The 14,356-nt window shown below is 62.3% G+C and overlaps 1 protein-coding gene across 4 annotated transcripts in view; it reads right to left on the bottom strand.

Moving 5' to 3' along the window:
* Positions 1-542: 542 nt before the first annotated feature.
* The window catches only part of CTDP1 (CTD phosphatase subunit 1), a 31,764-nt gene continuing 17,950 nt past the window's right edge, over positions 543-14,356 (bottom strand). The window contains exons 10-12 of one of the 4 annotated variants that reach the window (XM_011376350.2): positions 12,140-12,299; positions 2,587-2,762; positions 543-1,158 (exon numbers count right to left, since the gene is read on the bottom strand). In XM_011376350.2, coding sequence (XP_011374652.1) covers positions 1,023-1,158; positions 2,587-2,762; positions 12,140-12,299 — 472 coding nt within the window. In that variant the 3' untranslated portion in view covers positions 543-1,022. Of the gene's footprint in view, positions 1,159-2,586; positions 2,763-12,139; positions 12,300-14,356 lie in introns of those variants that run through there. The other 3 variants (XM_011376352.2, XM_011376354.2, XM_011376353.2) reach the window with 3 other exon arrangements.

Here is a 14,356-nt window from a genome sequence, read left to right as displayed (position 1 = left end):
GCGTCCCTCCCTCTCAGGGGGTGCGATGCTCGTGACAAATGCCGCTGGGAAGGGGCATAGCCCGGTCGTCACCCCACGCGGGGCTCATGTTCTGGCCTGAGCGTCCTCCACCCGCAGCCCGACGCTCAGCGGAGCCCAGCCCCCGCCTCGGGCCCGCCGCCTGCGGCCACCATGCACTGCATTGGGTCTCATGCCCCGGCTGTCCCCTAACACGCCAGACGCGAGGGACCCTGTGCGGCCACGTGCCAGCGAGAGGGTCCTAGGTCGGCACTGCTAGCTGTTTCCGGGGCTTCCGAGACCCCGACGGAGACCGACAGCCGGGTGGCGGCGAACAGGGCGGGCCACCTCCTAGCCGCTTGGACGCCCGAGGCAGGGTAGTTCACCTGGAAACTTCTAGCACCTTCGGTCTGCCGTCCTACAAGCTCTGAGGCAGGGAGCTGTTCGGGGTGGCTCGTCCACCCGCATGAGCGCATGGGGCATGCACTGGGTCCCCAAGAGGGACGCGACAGGCCGCTTGCTGCTGCAACACACTGGACAGCAGCTTTTACAAAAAGGGTTTTTATTAGATCAAAGAAAAACCTGCGTGGGGTCAAATATGAAATAGATACAAAAACTTTACATCCGATGTCTGAGGAGCGGGACACGGTCAGGCCGCGTGGCGTGGGCCCCTGGCCCTCCACGTGCTGGTGGCTTTGGCTGTGGGCGAGCACAGGACGCCACAGCGCTGTGCCCCGTCGGACGCCGGGCCTCACCTGGACATGCCGCATGCTGAACGACCCCCGAGCCCCTCCCCCACGCTGCAGATCACGGCCCCAGCCGCGCTCTGAGCCCTACGTCCACCCCCGTCCCAGAAAAGAAGCCTTTCCTGTAGTAGAACTTCTAAAAACACCTCTTTCTGCAAAACAACGTGTTTCTGTATGTGGAGCTTTGCAAAACATACAGGTCTTTCTGGAGAAAAGGGAAGCCCGTCGGAGGGGTGCGGGCCAGCGCGGGGCGTCGACGGGGGCGGCGGGCGGGGCGGCTCACATGAGGTCCAGCTCCGCCTCCAGGGCCGCGGCCATCTCGTCGGCCTCCGAGCTGCTCCCCTCGTCCTCACAGCTGGACTCCCTGCTGGACTCGCTGGCCGCGTCCTCCTCGCGCAGCTTCCTCTTGTGGCCTCTGGAAGACAAGCGCGCGCTCTGAGACGCCCGACGCGCACGCGGCCGGGGACGGGGCTGCGGTGTCAGCTGCGGCCGAGGACAAGTGGGCCGCCCGACCCGGGACCAGGACAGACAGGCTCCCTCCGCGCCCTCCCCCGCCAGGCTCACACTGCCAAGGACAGAGATGTGGGGGACGAGTCCCCCAATGCTGCTGAGAAACCACCCGGGGTCAGCGATGCACCGGGAGACTCTGAGACCACCGGGCCAGGACCGTTCAGGGGGACAGTGATGCGGCTGCAGTGACAGGGGACGGGACGGAGGGGGCAGAGCAGCGAGACTCCCACAGTCACTGGGAGCTCCCAGGCCTTGGCTGCAGCGGCTCGGGAGGGACTTGGAGATGGCCAGGCACCTGCCTGGGCGGGGCACTCTGTCCCTGGAGGGGCTCACGGGAAAGCCAGGCCCAGGCCTGGGCCCGCGAGTCTGCTCACACGGAGCAAGTGACTGCAGACGGTGACGCCTTCATCCAGGTCCCGTGGAGTCACGTTTCCACCTCCCGGTGAGGATGTGCTGTCAGCACACGACAGACGTCTGTGTCCACGGTCATGGGGACCCTGACCACCGTGCCACCTGTGAGCCGGCATGACCGGTCTCCCCCACAGCCCAGACACTGGCAACCGTCACCGCAGGGAACCGCCAGGTACGAGCAGGTGACCCAAAGCCCCAGGGGCATGGCTGGTCTGCTTGAGCCTGCGGATGCTCACAGGCCCGGAAACCAAGGCCCAGCCAGGGTGCGTGCCCGCCCTGGCCCAGCGCCTCCGAGCGGCTGTGTCCGCAGGCAGCCGTCAAAACTAAGGACTCTGATGAGCCACAAGTGCACCGACAGCAGCCCGTTACGTAACCAGCAAGGGCCATCAGCCCTCCTCCTGAGCCGCTACAGGTCACTTAGCTCCACTGATGACCTTGGGGACGTGAGCTGGAACACGCTGCGGAGCTCCCAAAGCAGCGAGTCCAACCTGCCAACGACCGCCTTGCAGGCTGCCGGGGACACCCAGCCACGACCCTAACACCCCTGTCCCAGCTTTGCCCCGACGAGCGGCCTGGGCAGTGCCAGCCCCACGATACAGTCCCCAAGCCCGGCCGGGGGATGTGCCATGACGGCAGTCACGGCCTGATGTGTAGGGTATGTGACTAGGCATGTATAGCACATGTGTGGCAAGCGTGTAAGTACACGTGAAACACGTATGTGATGATGGCAGGCGCATGTGCGAGTCTGCATGCGTACAGAGCACGCAGACACCATGCGGACGGCACACACCACGAGCGAGCACCCGCAGCACGCCGGCACCCCAGACTGCACGACTCCCTTGTGCGAGACAGGAGAGGCTGCCGCATCCTGCCGCGCGCTCGACTCCGCCAGGCGTGCCCACCCGGACGCCAGGGTCCTCACCTGGGTCCACGGCCGTCCCCCGTGCCCCTCTGGCTGGCTGACTTCGGCCCCCGCGGGGCCCCCAGGGCCATGGGCTCCCTGGGCTGAGGCCCGGCTTCCTGCTCGTCCTCCGGCTCCTCCGGCCTCCTCTTCTCGCTGTCGCTCTCGTCGCTGCCCTCCCCTAGGATGTCGTCCACCTGAAGGAGACGGGAGGGCAGGAGTCGGCATGTGCACAGACCAACTCTCTATGGGGAGGGAGACACGGCCGGCCAAGGCCCCACCCCGAGCCCAGCACCCACCGCGCCCCACCCTGCTCCACGCTGCATTACGGCAGCGCCGAGACACGCTACGTGCACACAGCGGGGGCCGTGGGACGCCACCCCTGGCCGGCACAGGGCATGCGGGTCGCTCCCCGCCGCGTGCCCCCAAGGGACCGCAGCTTCGCGGTGTGTGGTGGCATCCTCCGAGGCGGCGCCAGGCAGTGGGTGGCAGCAGCGGTTCTCTGGGAGGAGCCCTGTGTGCGGGAGGGGCGTCCTGCCACAGGGTGCCCATGCTGCTTTTCTCTGAAAGACCTCAGGCCTCATCACCCACAGACGTGCCAGGTGAGGGGACGGGAGCGAGCAGCGCAGGAGGAGGGCGGGCCGAGACCCGCCGACACCAGCTTGCGCAGCGGGGAGAGAACGGGGCAGAGGCTGCCGGCTGCAGCGCTCCCCGGGGCCACGGGCCCGGCTCCACCTTGCGGCGGCCCGGGAAGCAGGCCGGGGCACGGCCGGCTGCACCACCAGACGCGCCCGAGGGAGCCACTGGGCCAGACTCGGGCGACCCTGGCTGCCGTCTCCTCGGGCGTGACCTCCGGCCGACCCCGCGCCCCCTCTAGTTTACCCTGGTCCTTCAGCAGAGGAGACGCCAGGCGATAGCCACAGCACGAGAAGCCTCTTGGCCAGCCCCCCGCCCTGCAGCCCCGGCTCTGGAACGCCGCCACGTTCCCGAGTGATGCTGAGCTAGCACACCTGGAGTCCTTAACCACTCTGCCCTGACGAACATGCGACAGGAAGACGTGCATCTCCGGCACCGAGACGACCACGACCTTGTGGCGCTCTGCTGACAGCATCGGCCCGGCTGGCAGAGGCCCAAGGACACCGGCAGGTGTGTCACAAGCACCCAAGACATGCCAGCCCCTGTCGCTGCACCTGCAGTGACGTCAAGCTGGAGGACAATGTTCCTGGACCCAGCTCCTAGGCTCAGAAGCCCTGCTGGGCGACCCTTCGCTTTAAGTGTATGGGCCACTAAGGCAGTGCCTGTGCCCAAAGACGGCGACATCAACCTACTTAGAAAGGCGAAAAGGGGGTGTGGGGAGGAAGCCCTATCTAATGTGGGGGACACACTGGCCACAAATGGGGCCCAAGCAGACACCGAAAGTGTTTTTGTTTTTTTCCAAAAAGATAAATGCAGAAAAAGCAAACATTGGTATCCAAACCCCTGTAAGTCAATGCAATCACGTTTTTATGACCTCAGAGAGGCCATTACCTAGTAAGTTTGTCTAGTCTGTAAAGCTGCTGCATGTGCACGAAATGAGGAGACACTTATTTCCTGGTCTCTGCCCTGTCTCCCTTGTGTGACAGCAGCACTTCTGTTCTCACGTGACCCTGGGTGGCTCCTGGATCAGCTGAGAAGCCTGCTGCCTTCGGTCCCACTCCGGCCCCAGGGAGGGGACAGGGCCCACCATGCTCTCCCCAGGAAGCTCCCAAGTCCCCAGGGCATGGGCTGGGGGCTTCCAGGTGGGTGCACACAGCCAGGTGCTGGGAGGGTGGTGTCCCTCGCTCCAGGGGACAGAAGCTCCTGCACTTGGGGCCCCTCTGGACTGCACCTGGAGGCTGTGCACCAGAACCCTGCACCGCATCCCCCATTACAGAGAGATGCGGTGAGCCTGGCTGTGTGCTGCCCTGGGTCCTGCGGGCCGTTCTGGCAAACGATGGGTCACGAGGAAGGGGTGCGGGAACCCCAGCTCACAGCGCTTGTCAGAGTCCAGCTTACGAGCTGGGGCACTAGTTGTAGCTGGTGTCTTGGGTGGGACTGAGCGCCCAGGCTGTGGGGTCTGGGCATTTAGTGGCTGAAATGCCTGGTGTGGACACCCCCACCTCTGGTCATGTAAGTGTCCTGTGCCTGTGAGCAGAGAACACAGTGTTGTCCGTTAGTGATCTCAACAAATGGCCTGCCAGCCGACCCATCTCTTGACCTGAATCCAGGAGGGCAGGGCCGGTCCGCCCCGCCGGAGCACAGCGGGGTGTGGAGGATGCCAGGGGACCTGGGGCTGGCTGCAGAGGACAGCGACACTCTTAGAGCAAAGCCAGCTGCAGCCCTGGGCAACTGGCACCGTCACCCACGCGAGTAACGACCCGCCACCCTGTCTCCAGTCGACACCGAACCCCCTAAAATGTCCATGAGCGGGGGGGGGGCCCAACGAGCCACACGCCACTCGAGGGACACAGAGGAGAGGCAGCCGACCCTGCAGCAGCGCTACTGCGTGTGCCCGCGGGGGGAGCACACGTCGGTGACAGGGCTGCCCGGCCAGTGGGCCCGGCCAGCGAGGGAACACAGGGGCGTTCTCTCGCAGGCTTTCAAACTCCGAACCCCAGAAGCGTACGGCCTCCACCCGCTTCGGGCCTGCTGTCAGCCCCGGTGCTCGCGCGTCCCTCGTTCTGTGAGGACCTGTGAAGAGGGGCTCTGACACCTGAGTACAGTCCCTTCCGGACCTGGCAGAAATTCCATACTGTAAAAATCGGCTGAGATGATAGGTGGAACCACCCCAAACCCTGGTGGCTGTGGGACCCCCACGAGGCAGAAGCAGAAACATGCACACGTGCGCTGTCCCAGGGGAGTGACCGCACACAGCACCCCTCTAAGCAGGCTGCCGCCCCAGCCTCGGAATAACTGTCCAGCTGAGCTTAAAACGACACCACCTTCATGAAAGCACCTGGAGCCGACAGATGCGTTTTTCTCCGTGGCCGGGTGTTTGCAGCGGTGGAACCGCAAGCGTTTACGCACCTGTGCAAGCTGACGGTGCTGCAGGGTGTGCAGTGGGCGAGCCTGCGGTCACCCGAGATTCTCTCGGTCTTTCAACTCCAGTAGGCAACCGCCAACAAAGGCCTGGGAGGTGGCAATGGGACAAGGCCCTCCCCGTCCGTCCCTCGGCCCAAGCGGTCAATCAGGAAACAGTCCTGAAGGCTGAGTTTCGGGTGAGCTGCCTGCTCGTACCCTGGTGACAGGGCCTGGCAAGCTCCAGGGATGGGCACGCTGGGAAATGAGAACTAAACCATGACGTGTGCCCCCCTGCCACTACTGTTAATATTACAATGCTACTGTCACGTGTCATCTGGAATCGCTTCTCCTAAAGGCCAGGGGGTGCCGATCCTCTAGGGACATCTGCACACACCTGCTTCCTGAGGCACAACACAGGAGGACTGCCTGCTGGGACAGACGACCCTCTAGCACCGGTTCGTGTGCGTGTGTGAGCACGTGCATGAGAAACACGACTCTGGGACTCGTCCACATAAACCCTGAATCTCGTACCTCCACTAGCTGGCCCGCGAACACCTGCCCCATGGAAGCACGTCACCTATCGGGAAGTCCCTTGGCGAGTTGCCGTGGGGCCCCTGCCCCCTCCTGGAGCTCGGTCACACTCCCGAGCAGAATGCCAATCTAACACTGACCTTGAGGCAGCTCAGGCCACACACTCGTACACAACAGCCCAGCAAGCCCGGCCGCCCACCCAGGCTGGAGGTAACGCACCGAGAAAGATCCAGGACGGCAGAGGACAAGCGGCAAACCTGCGCACGCACCACCTGCTCGTAAAACATGCATGAGACCCCTGGTGCCAGGGAACACCGAGTACGACCTTGTCTCTGTGCCACGACTCACCTGGAATATTCCGCAGAGCCCTTCTCAAATGTGGCCTTTCCCCAGTCTGCTCTGACCCCAGGGGGCAAAGCAGTGGCACACAGTGTGTGGACGACACGGCTCTGTTTTGATGACTCTGTAAGTGGCCAAACAGGGGCGCAGCATCCGGGGCAGCAGGTCTAGGCCCCACCACGGCTGGCAGCCACCGGCCACTTCTCCAGTGTCTTCTGCCCCAGTCCCCCTCCCAGCTTTGGGGCTCTGGTGACACAGATGCTGAAGATCAAGTACTGACCCAAGTATCCCTGAGGCTCGGATCATTTCTCCCCCAACCCGTTCCCCTGCTTAACTGCAATTTCTGTGACTGTCTCTGAGTTCGGTGAGCCTCCCCCGTCCCCCCGCCCGCCCGCAGGCCGAGAGGACTTCGGTGACTTTTTCGGTTCTAGCATTTCCACGCGGTTCTTCTCTAGGCTGCGCTCACGTTGGGCTGCCCCACCCCAGCTCCCTCACAGGGTCTGACAGCTACATCTGGGCCACCCCAGAAAATCTGCCATCGCCCGTTCGGGAATACGCCAGTCTCCAGTGACCACTGAGGAACCTCTGGATTGTGCCCTGGACATCTCAAACATCATGACATCCTGTTCGGGCCTCTGCAGACACGAGCTTTGTGCCTGACACACGACCAGACTGGTCAGGCTGTGATGGGAAGTTGCGTCTTGCCTGTCTACCCCGCACCCTGGGTCTCCACCGCAGAAATGGCCTCTGACCGTTTCTTGGGGTCTGTCCCATGTCTGTGCTCGTGCGGTGAGCCCAGGGCCGGCTTGTCTGCGGAGCTAGGGGCCCTTCTCTGAGATCGGGCGCCAGGCCACTTGCAGGGCACACGAAACAAATGGCTGTCCCCCGCCACTCTGATCTCAGGGGCCTGTCCACCATGACAAGACAGCTTCATGGCGGGCTGGCCCAGAAAGCCGGGGGTGGGGTGGGCAGGACAACACCAGGAAACCACCTGCACGCTGGTTCTTCTCAGGGCACCTCCCACTCCGCCCCATGCTGAGGCTGGACCCCCTCGACCCCTGCCCGGCATAGGCAACAGGGCTCCGCTGCCTGCCAGATGGCGGGGGTGCCTCCCGCCCCACAGCGAGCCCTCCTTAGCCCCGGCAGTCCCATGAGTACCGGGACTGACGCCGGTCACCGGGGCTAACGCCGGTTACCCGGCCCTGACACGAGTCTCGTGCTCCCCGTGGAATTAAACCCTCACGTGCACATGATGTGACTCTTACTCAAAGGTGGAGTCTTCCTTCTGCTGTGGGGCCAGGATCCACACACCCCGCCACAAAAACCTCTCATCGACCTCAGAAAATGACGCGCACGCTTTTGGATCAAGTTCTAGCTTGTGACCAGTTACGTGCAGGTCGACAAAATGAAGGAGCAGAACCAGCACCAAGTTCTAACACGTGACAGATGTGGCCGGGGCAGGAACAGAGCGGCCAGCTGAGGCCGGCACACAGACGCTTCTGGGAGACACACGCAGGGCGCACACACACGTGCAAACGGAGCCGAGGGCACGGCAGGCGCCATGCAGGTACTGCCCCTGGAGCTGCGGTCGCGCCTGTGGCCGCTCGGTCAGCGCCAAGCGCAACACCGGTGTGTCCCACCAGGCACGGGCACGGGGAAGGGGTGCACGCACGCCCACCCTGCCTGCCTCCTCACCCGCACCGTGGGCTCTCATACGCACCGTCCATTGCCCTCACCACCCACGGGATGCACCTCCCAGGGCCGGACACCTGCAGCACTGAGCAGGCACCTGAGAGTGCACGGAGGACAGTAGGGCAGGGGGCCGGAGCCCCGCCAGCAGCATCGCCAACCCCACGGCCCACCCTGAGTCTGCTCACCAGCCCCTTCCCGCACCTTCCTCGTGTGAGAGAGCAGCACGACACGGACAGACTCATGCCCGGGCGAAGGGTCATGTGCGCGGATGGTGCTGGCCTGCGAGCAGACACCGGGACACTCCCATGACGGGACGCTCCCCCTCCCACCGTCCCCGGGGCCGGCTTCCCAGGGCTGCTGGAAGGCACCGCTTCATCGCCGCGTCCCCAGGCCAGTGGAAGACGTGCAGCTTCATCCGGGACATGGTGATGACGAGACAGTGCGGGCCACCGTGCGGGCAGACCGGCCGCTCCGTAGAGAGTCACGCATGTGCTGGCCTCGCGCCCCAAGGAGCTGTGTGTGGGGCGGCCGCAGGCTGAGGTCACCCTGGGGTTCCCAGGACCGCCGGGAGGCCCAGAGTGCTGACAGGATGGCGCATCTGCACAGTGACAGGCACCGGCGCCTGTCAGGCTCATGTGCGCGTCCTGAGGTCTCCTGGGGCCATGTGGCCGCCTCAGGACACTAACTCCCCAGACGGCATATCTGTGCCCGACGCTAACGACGTGTCGACACACGGACAGGCGATGGGCCCACTATGCTCACAAACATACAAATCCAAGCAACCAGGTGCCTGCCCGGACATGACGCTCACCGTCTCACACCCACCTGTGTGCTGGACCGCAAGGGCTGCCCCCGTGGACAACTGGCCACCGCGCCCGAGCCCTGCAAACGCTGACGGCACCGCGAGCCTCCGCCGGGGAGAGCTCACGTGTGTGCGCACAGCATGCCACACAGAACCAGGCAGCACCAACACCACACGCGCGCACTTTCACGACCCTTTAGAAGATGCAGCTGCTGTCAGCCCCACGGGGCTGCTGCGGGACCCCCTAGGACGTGTCCTGGGAGAGGGCGGCTGAGCTGTGCCTGGGGAGAGCATGACGGAGCCCAGGCTGTGGGGCCGCCAGATGCGGCCATGAGAATTTACAGCAGGTGAGCACACAGTAAACACGTCTGTGCACGCGGGGCACAGCCTGACTGGAGCGCTCCCTCTGGTGGATTCGACGACAACTACACCAGGCCTGGAGTCACGGCGCCAGCTCAGGGCCTCAGGACGGCACAGGCGAGCGGGGTTCTGGTTCCATCACACTTCTCAGGACTCTGCAATTACTGAGCTGAGCAGAGAGCACCACCGGGCAGTCACACAAGCCCTGTCAGGTGACGGCACTAGATCCCATGGTTCCTAGAACCCACGCGAAATAAATGTTTTCGGCAGAGAGTCCACTGAAGGAATTCATGCCAAAGGCATTCTGTCACTTGGCTGAAAAACCATTTGCTGATAAATCAAAGCAGAACGCACCCAAAACAGGCCACGTGAGAGAAGTCTCCCACGGGCGAGGACTTCTGCAGAAATCACAGGGGGCTGAGACGTCGTCTGCCGTGAATCGTCCCGTGAGGATGAGGACCCCTGGACAAGCTGGCGGGACACTCGGCTCTGACGACGGGTCCGTATTCAGAAGCCCGTGGGCTCGTCTCCCAGGACCGTCTCCACAAGCCCTCCAGGCCCGGGCTCTGTCCCCCTGCCCCCAGCGCCGGCGCAGAGAGCAGAGCTGGGCCTCGCGAGCCGCATGCGGGGGGCGGGCCGTCAGGTGCTCCTGCTGAGCTCCCAGCGTGCGCACGGGACCCCGCACGGGATTCGGGGAGCAGATGCAAGGGGAAGCTTCACTTTGTGACCCACCTCTAGCAGCCAAGGACCAAGGGGCAGCAGGCTTTACTCAATTTTGAGCGCGAACATCCCCCTGCTCAGCTGCCGGGCGACTCCAGAGGGCCCTTCCCTGTCCCATGCCGCCTCGGGGACAGCAGACCAAGCCAGCACCGCCTGCCACTCTCGGCGTTCCTCAGCTTCTGAACTCTAAACCCACAGCCCTGGCCCGCCATGCGGGGCGGGGCGGGGCGGAGGAGAGGACGAGGTTGAGGACGAGGTTGAGGACGAGGACGCCCACCAGGAGGGCGGGGCGGGCAGCTACCACAACCTCCACTTCCCGGCCCGCGAGCCCACAAGCACCGAAGCCATTTCCTGCTGTGAGCCCAGCACAGAGCCCCAGTCGCTCTGACCTCAGCCGCTCCCAGGGCAGTGGCCCCAGGGAGGGCGTCTAGGATGGCCCTCGCCTCGGTTCCTCCTGGTCCAGAGAGCACTGTCTACGTCTTTAAATCTAACGTTTATTTCTGTGCGAAAGATTCGCTTTCAGGCTGACAGACGCATTTAACACTTTCATTTGAAATTAAGGATTAGATTCCTCTGACGTGAAATAATTAAGAACCAAAAATGTCATCACTGCCTGACAGACTGCACAAAGTGTCTACGCGGGGCACAGCAGTGAACTCACCCCATAAGCGACCAGGACTAGTAGGACCAGGGCAATGAAGACATCCTACAAGTGACCAGGACTAGAGAGGACAGGGCAGTGAAGTCATCGCATAACCGACCAGGAAGATGGACAGGTGGCCAGGAGGAGAGAAATGCGGGTGCCAGGTGCCTGCCCTTCCTGGCCCCTCCTAAGTGGGTGGTGTCCCTTACGGAAGGAATGTCCCAGATCTGGGCGTGGAGCCAGAGAAGTCACGTTGAGGAAATTCTTTCAGAAAAAACACGTTTACGGAACAAACAGCTGTGTACTAGCTAAATATTCAAAAAGGCAGACGATGGCAAAGAGAGGAATCGGCCCATCCGAAAACAGGGTTTAACTGTCACGAGAAAGACTCTAGTCTGGAAGTGACAACCTGAGGTCCTGGTGAGGTGTCACTGAACATCAGCACCTGCCTCCAAGCCCCCTGAAACACCACCTTCCTCCTCCCTGCTCTCCCAGCGTCCCCGGGGAAAACTGAGAGATTTCTGCCTGCACGGCCTGTCATGCCAAACGGCCAAACGGTGAGCGTGTGGCCAGTGGTTTGTCTGTAGACGGAGTGGGGAGGCCCCGGCCCGCCGGGCCAGGCGGGCCCTGGTGCTGCTGTCTCCCCTCTCAACACCGGCCCTGAACAGCAGGCGCCTGGGGACGTGGCATGCTTTCAACCTGCAGGCAACGGGGCCGGGCCCGTGATAGGAGGCAGGGGCAGTCAGAGCCAGGGCGGCCACGAGGCACAGGGGACAAGGACGGGCTAACGAGAGAGCGTCTGTTCAAGACGAGCTAGGAGACAGACAGCAACGCTGCCTTACAAAGCTATGTGTGGTGCAGCTTTGGCCCTAAGGGAACCCCGCTGTGCTGAACCTCCAACGTCAGACGGGCTCAGGGCCCCATCGTCACTGTCCCCGTGATCGAGCACTGGAAAGCACACACGCCGACGCCGCCGAAAGCCAGCAGTGTGACGGCCGGCTGCTCCAACGCACGGCCCGCCGTCCCTCGTGCGTGAGTGAAGCCCGGCCTCACCCGGGGCCCATCCTCGGCCCTGCTGGCGCTGTGGAGCCGTCCTGGGCACTGCCCACCCACTTGATGCCTGGGGTACCCCCTCACCAACGACAGCTCCAGATGCCTGTCGGGTGCCCTCGAGGTAAGGCAGGGAGGCGGGGGGGGGCACCAACGGCGTCATGAGGTGAAGCTGACTACGGTACTTACTGCCGCATGTTGCTGTTACACTGATAACATCGCTCGACACTGCTGCCAATCTCTCTCAACGGAAACAAAAGTGCCAGTCCCACGCCGCACGCAGGCGGGCGTCAGGAGACGTAGGGTGCACTGGGACCGCCGCCGCTGCGCCGGGTCCTAGGGGGGCTGGCCACCGGGGCGGCGCCGAGGGCACCGGCTCCGCAGGCCGAGGGGCTCACCTCTTTGTCCATACTCTCTAAGTCCTCCTTACACAGAGTGTACAGCGGCATGGCCTCTGACATGCTGGGCTGTCGCTTTCTTCTAGGACCAGGCTGCTCTCCATCTGCGTTATCTGGCAACTCTTCACCAAACAGCTGCTGCTGGTGTGGCTCAACAGCTCTGAAATGAATATTTTAGGTCCCACATGAGGAAAGTCGGTTTGCATTCACCTTTCCAGCACTGAGTCAGACTCCTGGCTCTCGGGACAGGTGAGCGAACGCGTGCGTGCACAGACGGCTCGCGCCGCCTGCTCACTCGCTCCAGCCTCCGCAGGCTGCGTGGCCGAGGGGCAGAGCGAGCCTCCTGTCCACGAGCCACCGCGGCCCCCAGGGCGTCGGCTGCCTGTGCCCATTTTAGAACACAGGGCAAATGTGGAGAGAGATGATGAAAAACTTCTTAGAAACCAGCAAGAAGTGTTGTTTAGCCTCAAAATAAGGTCAAGCAGGCCACAAAGTTAAAACAAAAAAACAAAAAACAACCCCCCAAAACCTATTTCTATACTATCCAGGCCATAAACGCAAAACAAAACCAAAAGAGTGATGGCGAATTTAAGAAACAGGCTGCCCTAGGCTGGAGTTCAAATCCTCTGTCCACGAAAAGCAGACAAAGGTGATTGAGAACTGCATGTCACAGTTTGGTTAAAGTACTAATCTAATAAAGTAACTACCCAGATCCAGGATGGTTCTGCTCCAGCGCCAGCGCCACGGTTACGCCACAGAGATTTTTCAATGATGTCACAATTACGGTTCCGCCTGAAGCCATTTAAGCTTCCGCCTACACACACGTTCACCTTGACGCGTCAGACCTCGTGAACGTGCTCTGACAGTGTTCTGACGTCGGCGCCCACGAGGGCTCATGCGAGCTGGGAGGCACACTCTCCTGAGCGCCGCTCCCACAGCCCGCTGCTCTGTGGGGCCGGGGACCGGACGCGGAACCCTCACTGCTGTCACCGACCACGTTTGCCCACTCAGACACTGACGACATCGCAGTAAAAACGCATCATTTGAAAAAACGGGGGGATTAAGTCTAAAACAAAATTAAAAAGCAGCGATCGTACTGTGCTTATTGCTTATCTAACGAAAGGAAAATTCTTTAAGCTGGAGCAAAGCGTTCACTACGGCTGTCTACCCAGGGCAGAGGCGTGACGGGAGGCCTGCCCACAAGTCGGCCTCCTCCAGGCAGCACCTGGCCCACTTCCTGCCCGCCGTGGGGACTCCATGGGGGTCCCGGAACCTGTCCCCTGTGGGTACTCAGGGACAGGTGAAGTTTTCTGGGAGCTGAGAGTTACCTGCAGGTTTGACTGTGAGGGGCCGGCGCCCAAGCCCACACTGTCTGGGGCCCACACCCCACCGACCAGGAAGCACCGACGCAGATACCGGACACGCTTCCGTTCACACCCCTTACCGTCAGCTCCAAACCCCCGGAGCTCCGACTGTGAACATGGAAAAGTGGCAAAAAAAATAATATGTGATATAGCCTCCCTTCAGAAAAGTGGATTCCTAGTTTAAAAAAAAACGGGACGGAAGCACAAGTATGTCCCTCTTCGAAGCTGGCCAGGGGGCCCCTGGGCCCCAAGGCTTTGCGGGCACAAGCACTGGGAGAAGCGCCGTGCTCTTCGCCCTGGGACACAGGCCCTGTGCTGCGGCCACCGAGCCGAGGGTAGTCCCACAGCTGCCAAGCGCTGGGGGAGGCCAGAACTTCCGCCTGTGTGTCCAGCACACAGCAGGCCACTGCAGGCTGACACACGGACGGTGGAACCACTGCCCTCACTCGGCCATACAGTGGCAAAAACACAGACAAGTCACTCTTCTCTGTTTCTTTCTGATCTGGAAAATAATCACTCTTCACTAAAAAAACGTTATTGTGCTACCACGCTATGTTTATTGCTATTTTAAAGTAAATAAATATTTTAACGTGAGTTCTGGCAGACAAACTCCACAGACTCAAAGCTCCTGCCCCAGCACCTGGAAGGAGAGCTGTCCCCTCACGCCGCCGGTCGACTAAGAGGTGCGGGACCTCGCTCACCTGGAGGCAGGGCGTCTCCAGAACACCACGGCGGGGGGCGCACTCAGAGCCCAGGGCCCTATGGCCCCGCCAAGGCCCAGAGGAAGGCAGGACTGCGTGCGGACCCGCGGACAGTCACGGACGCAGGACCCGGACTGGGCACAGCGCGGGGC

The sequence above is a fragment of the Pteropus vampyrus genome, unplaced genomic scaffold (assembly GCF_000151845.1).
Source record: "Pteropus vampyrus isolate Shadow unplaced genomic scaffold, Pvam_2.0 Scaffold295, whole genome shotgun sequence".
NCBI lineage: Eukaryota > Metazoa > Chordata > Mammalia > Chiroptera > Pteropodidae > Pteropus > Pteropus vampyrus.
Note: the sequence above shows the minus strand (reverse complement) of the source record. Positions and strands in the feature narration are given on the sequence as shown.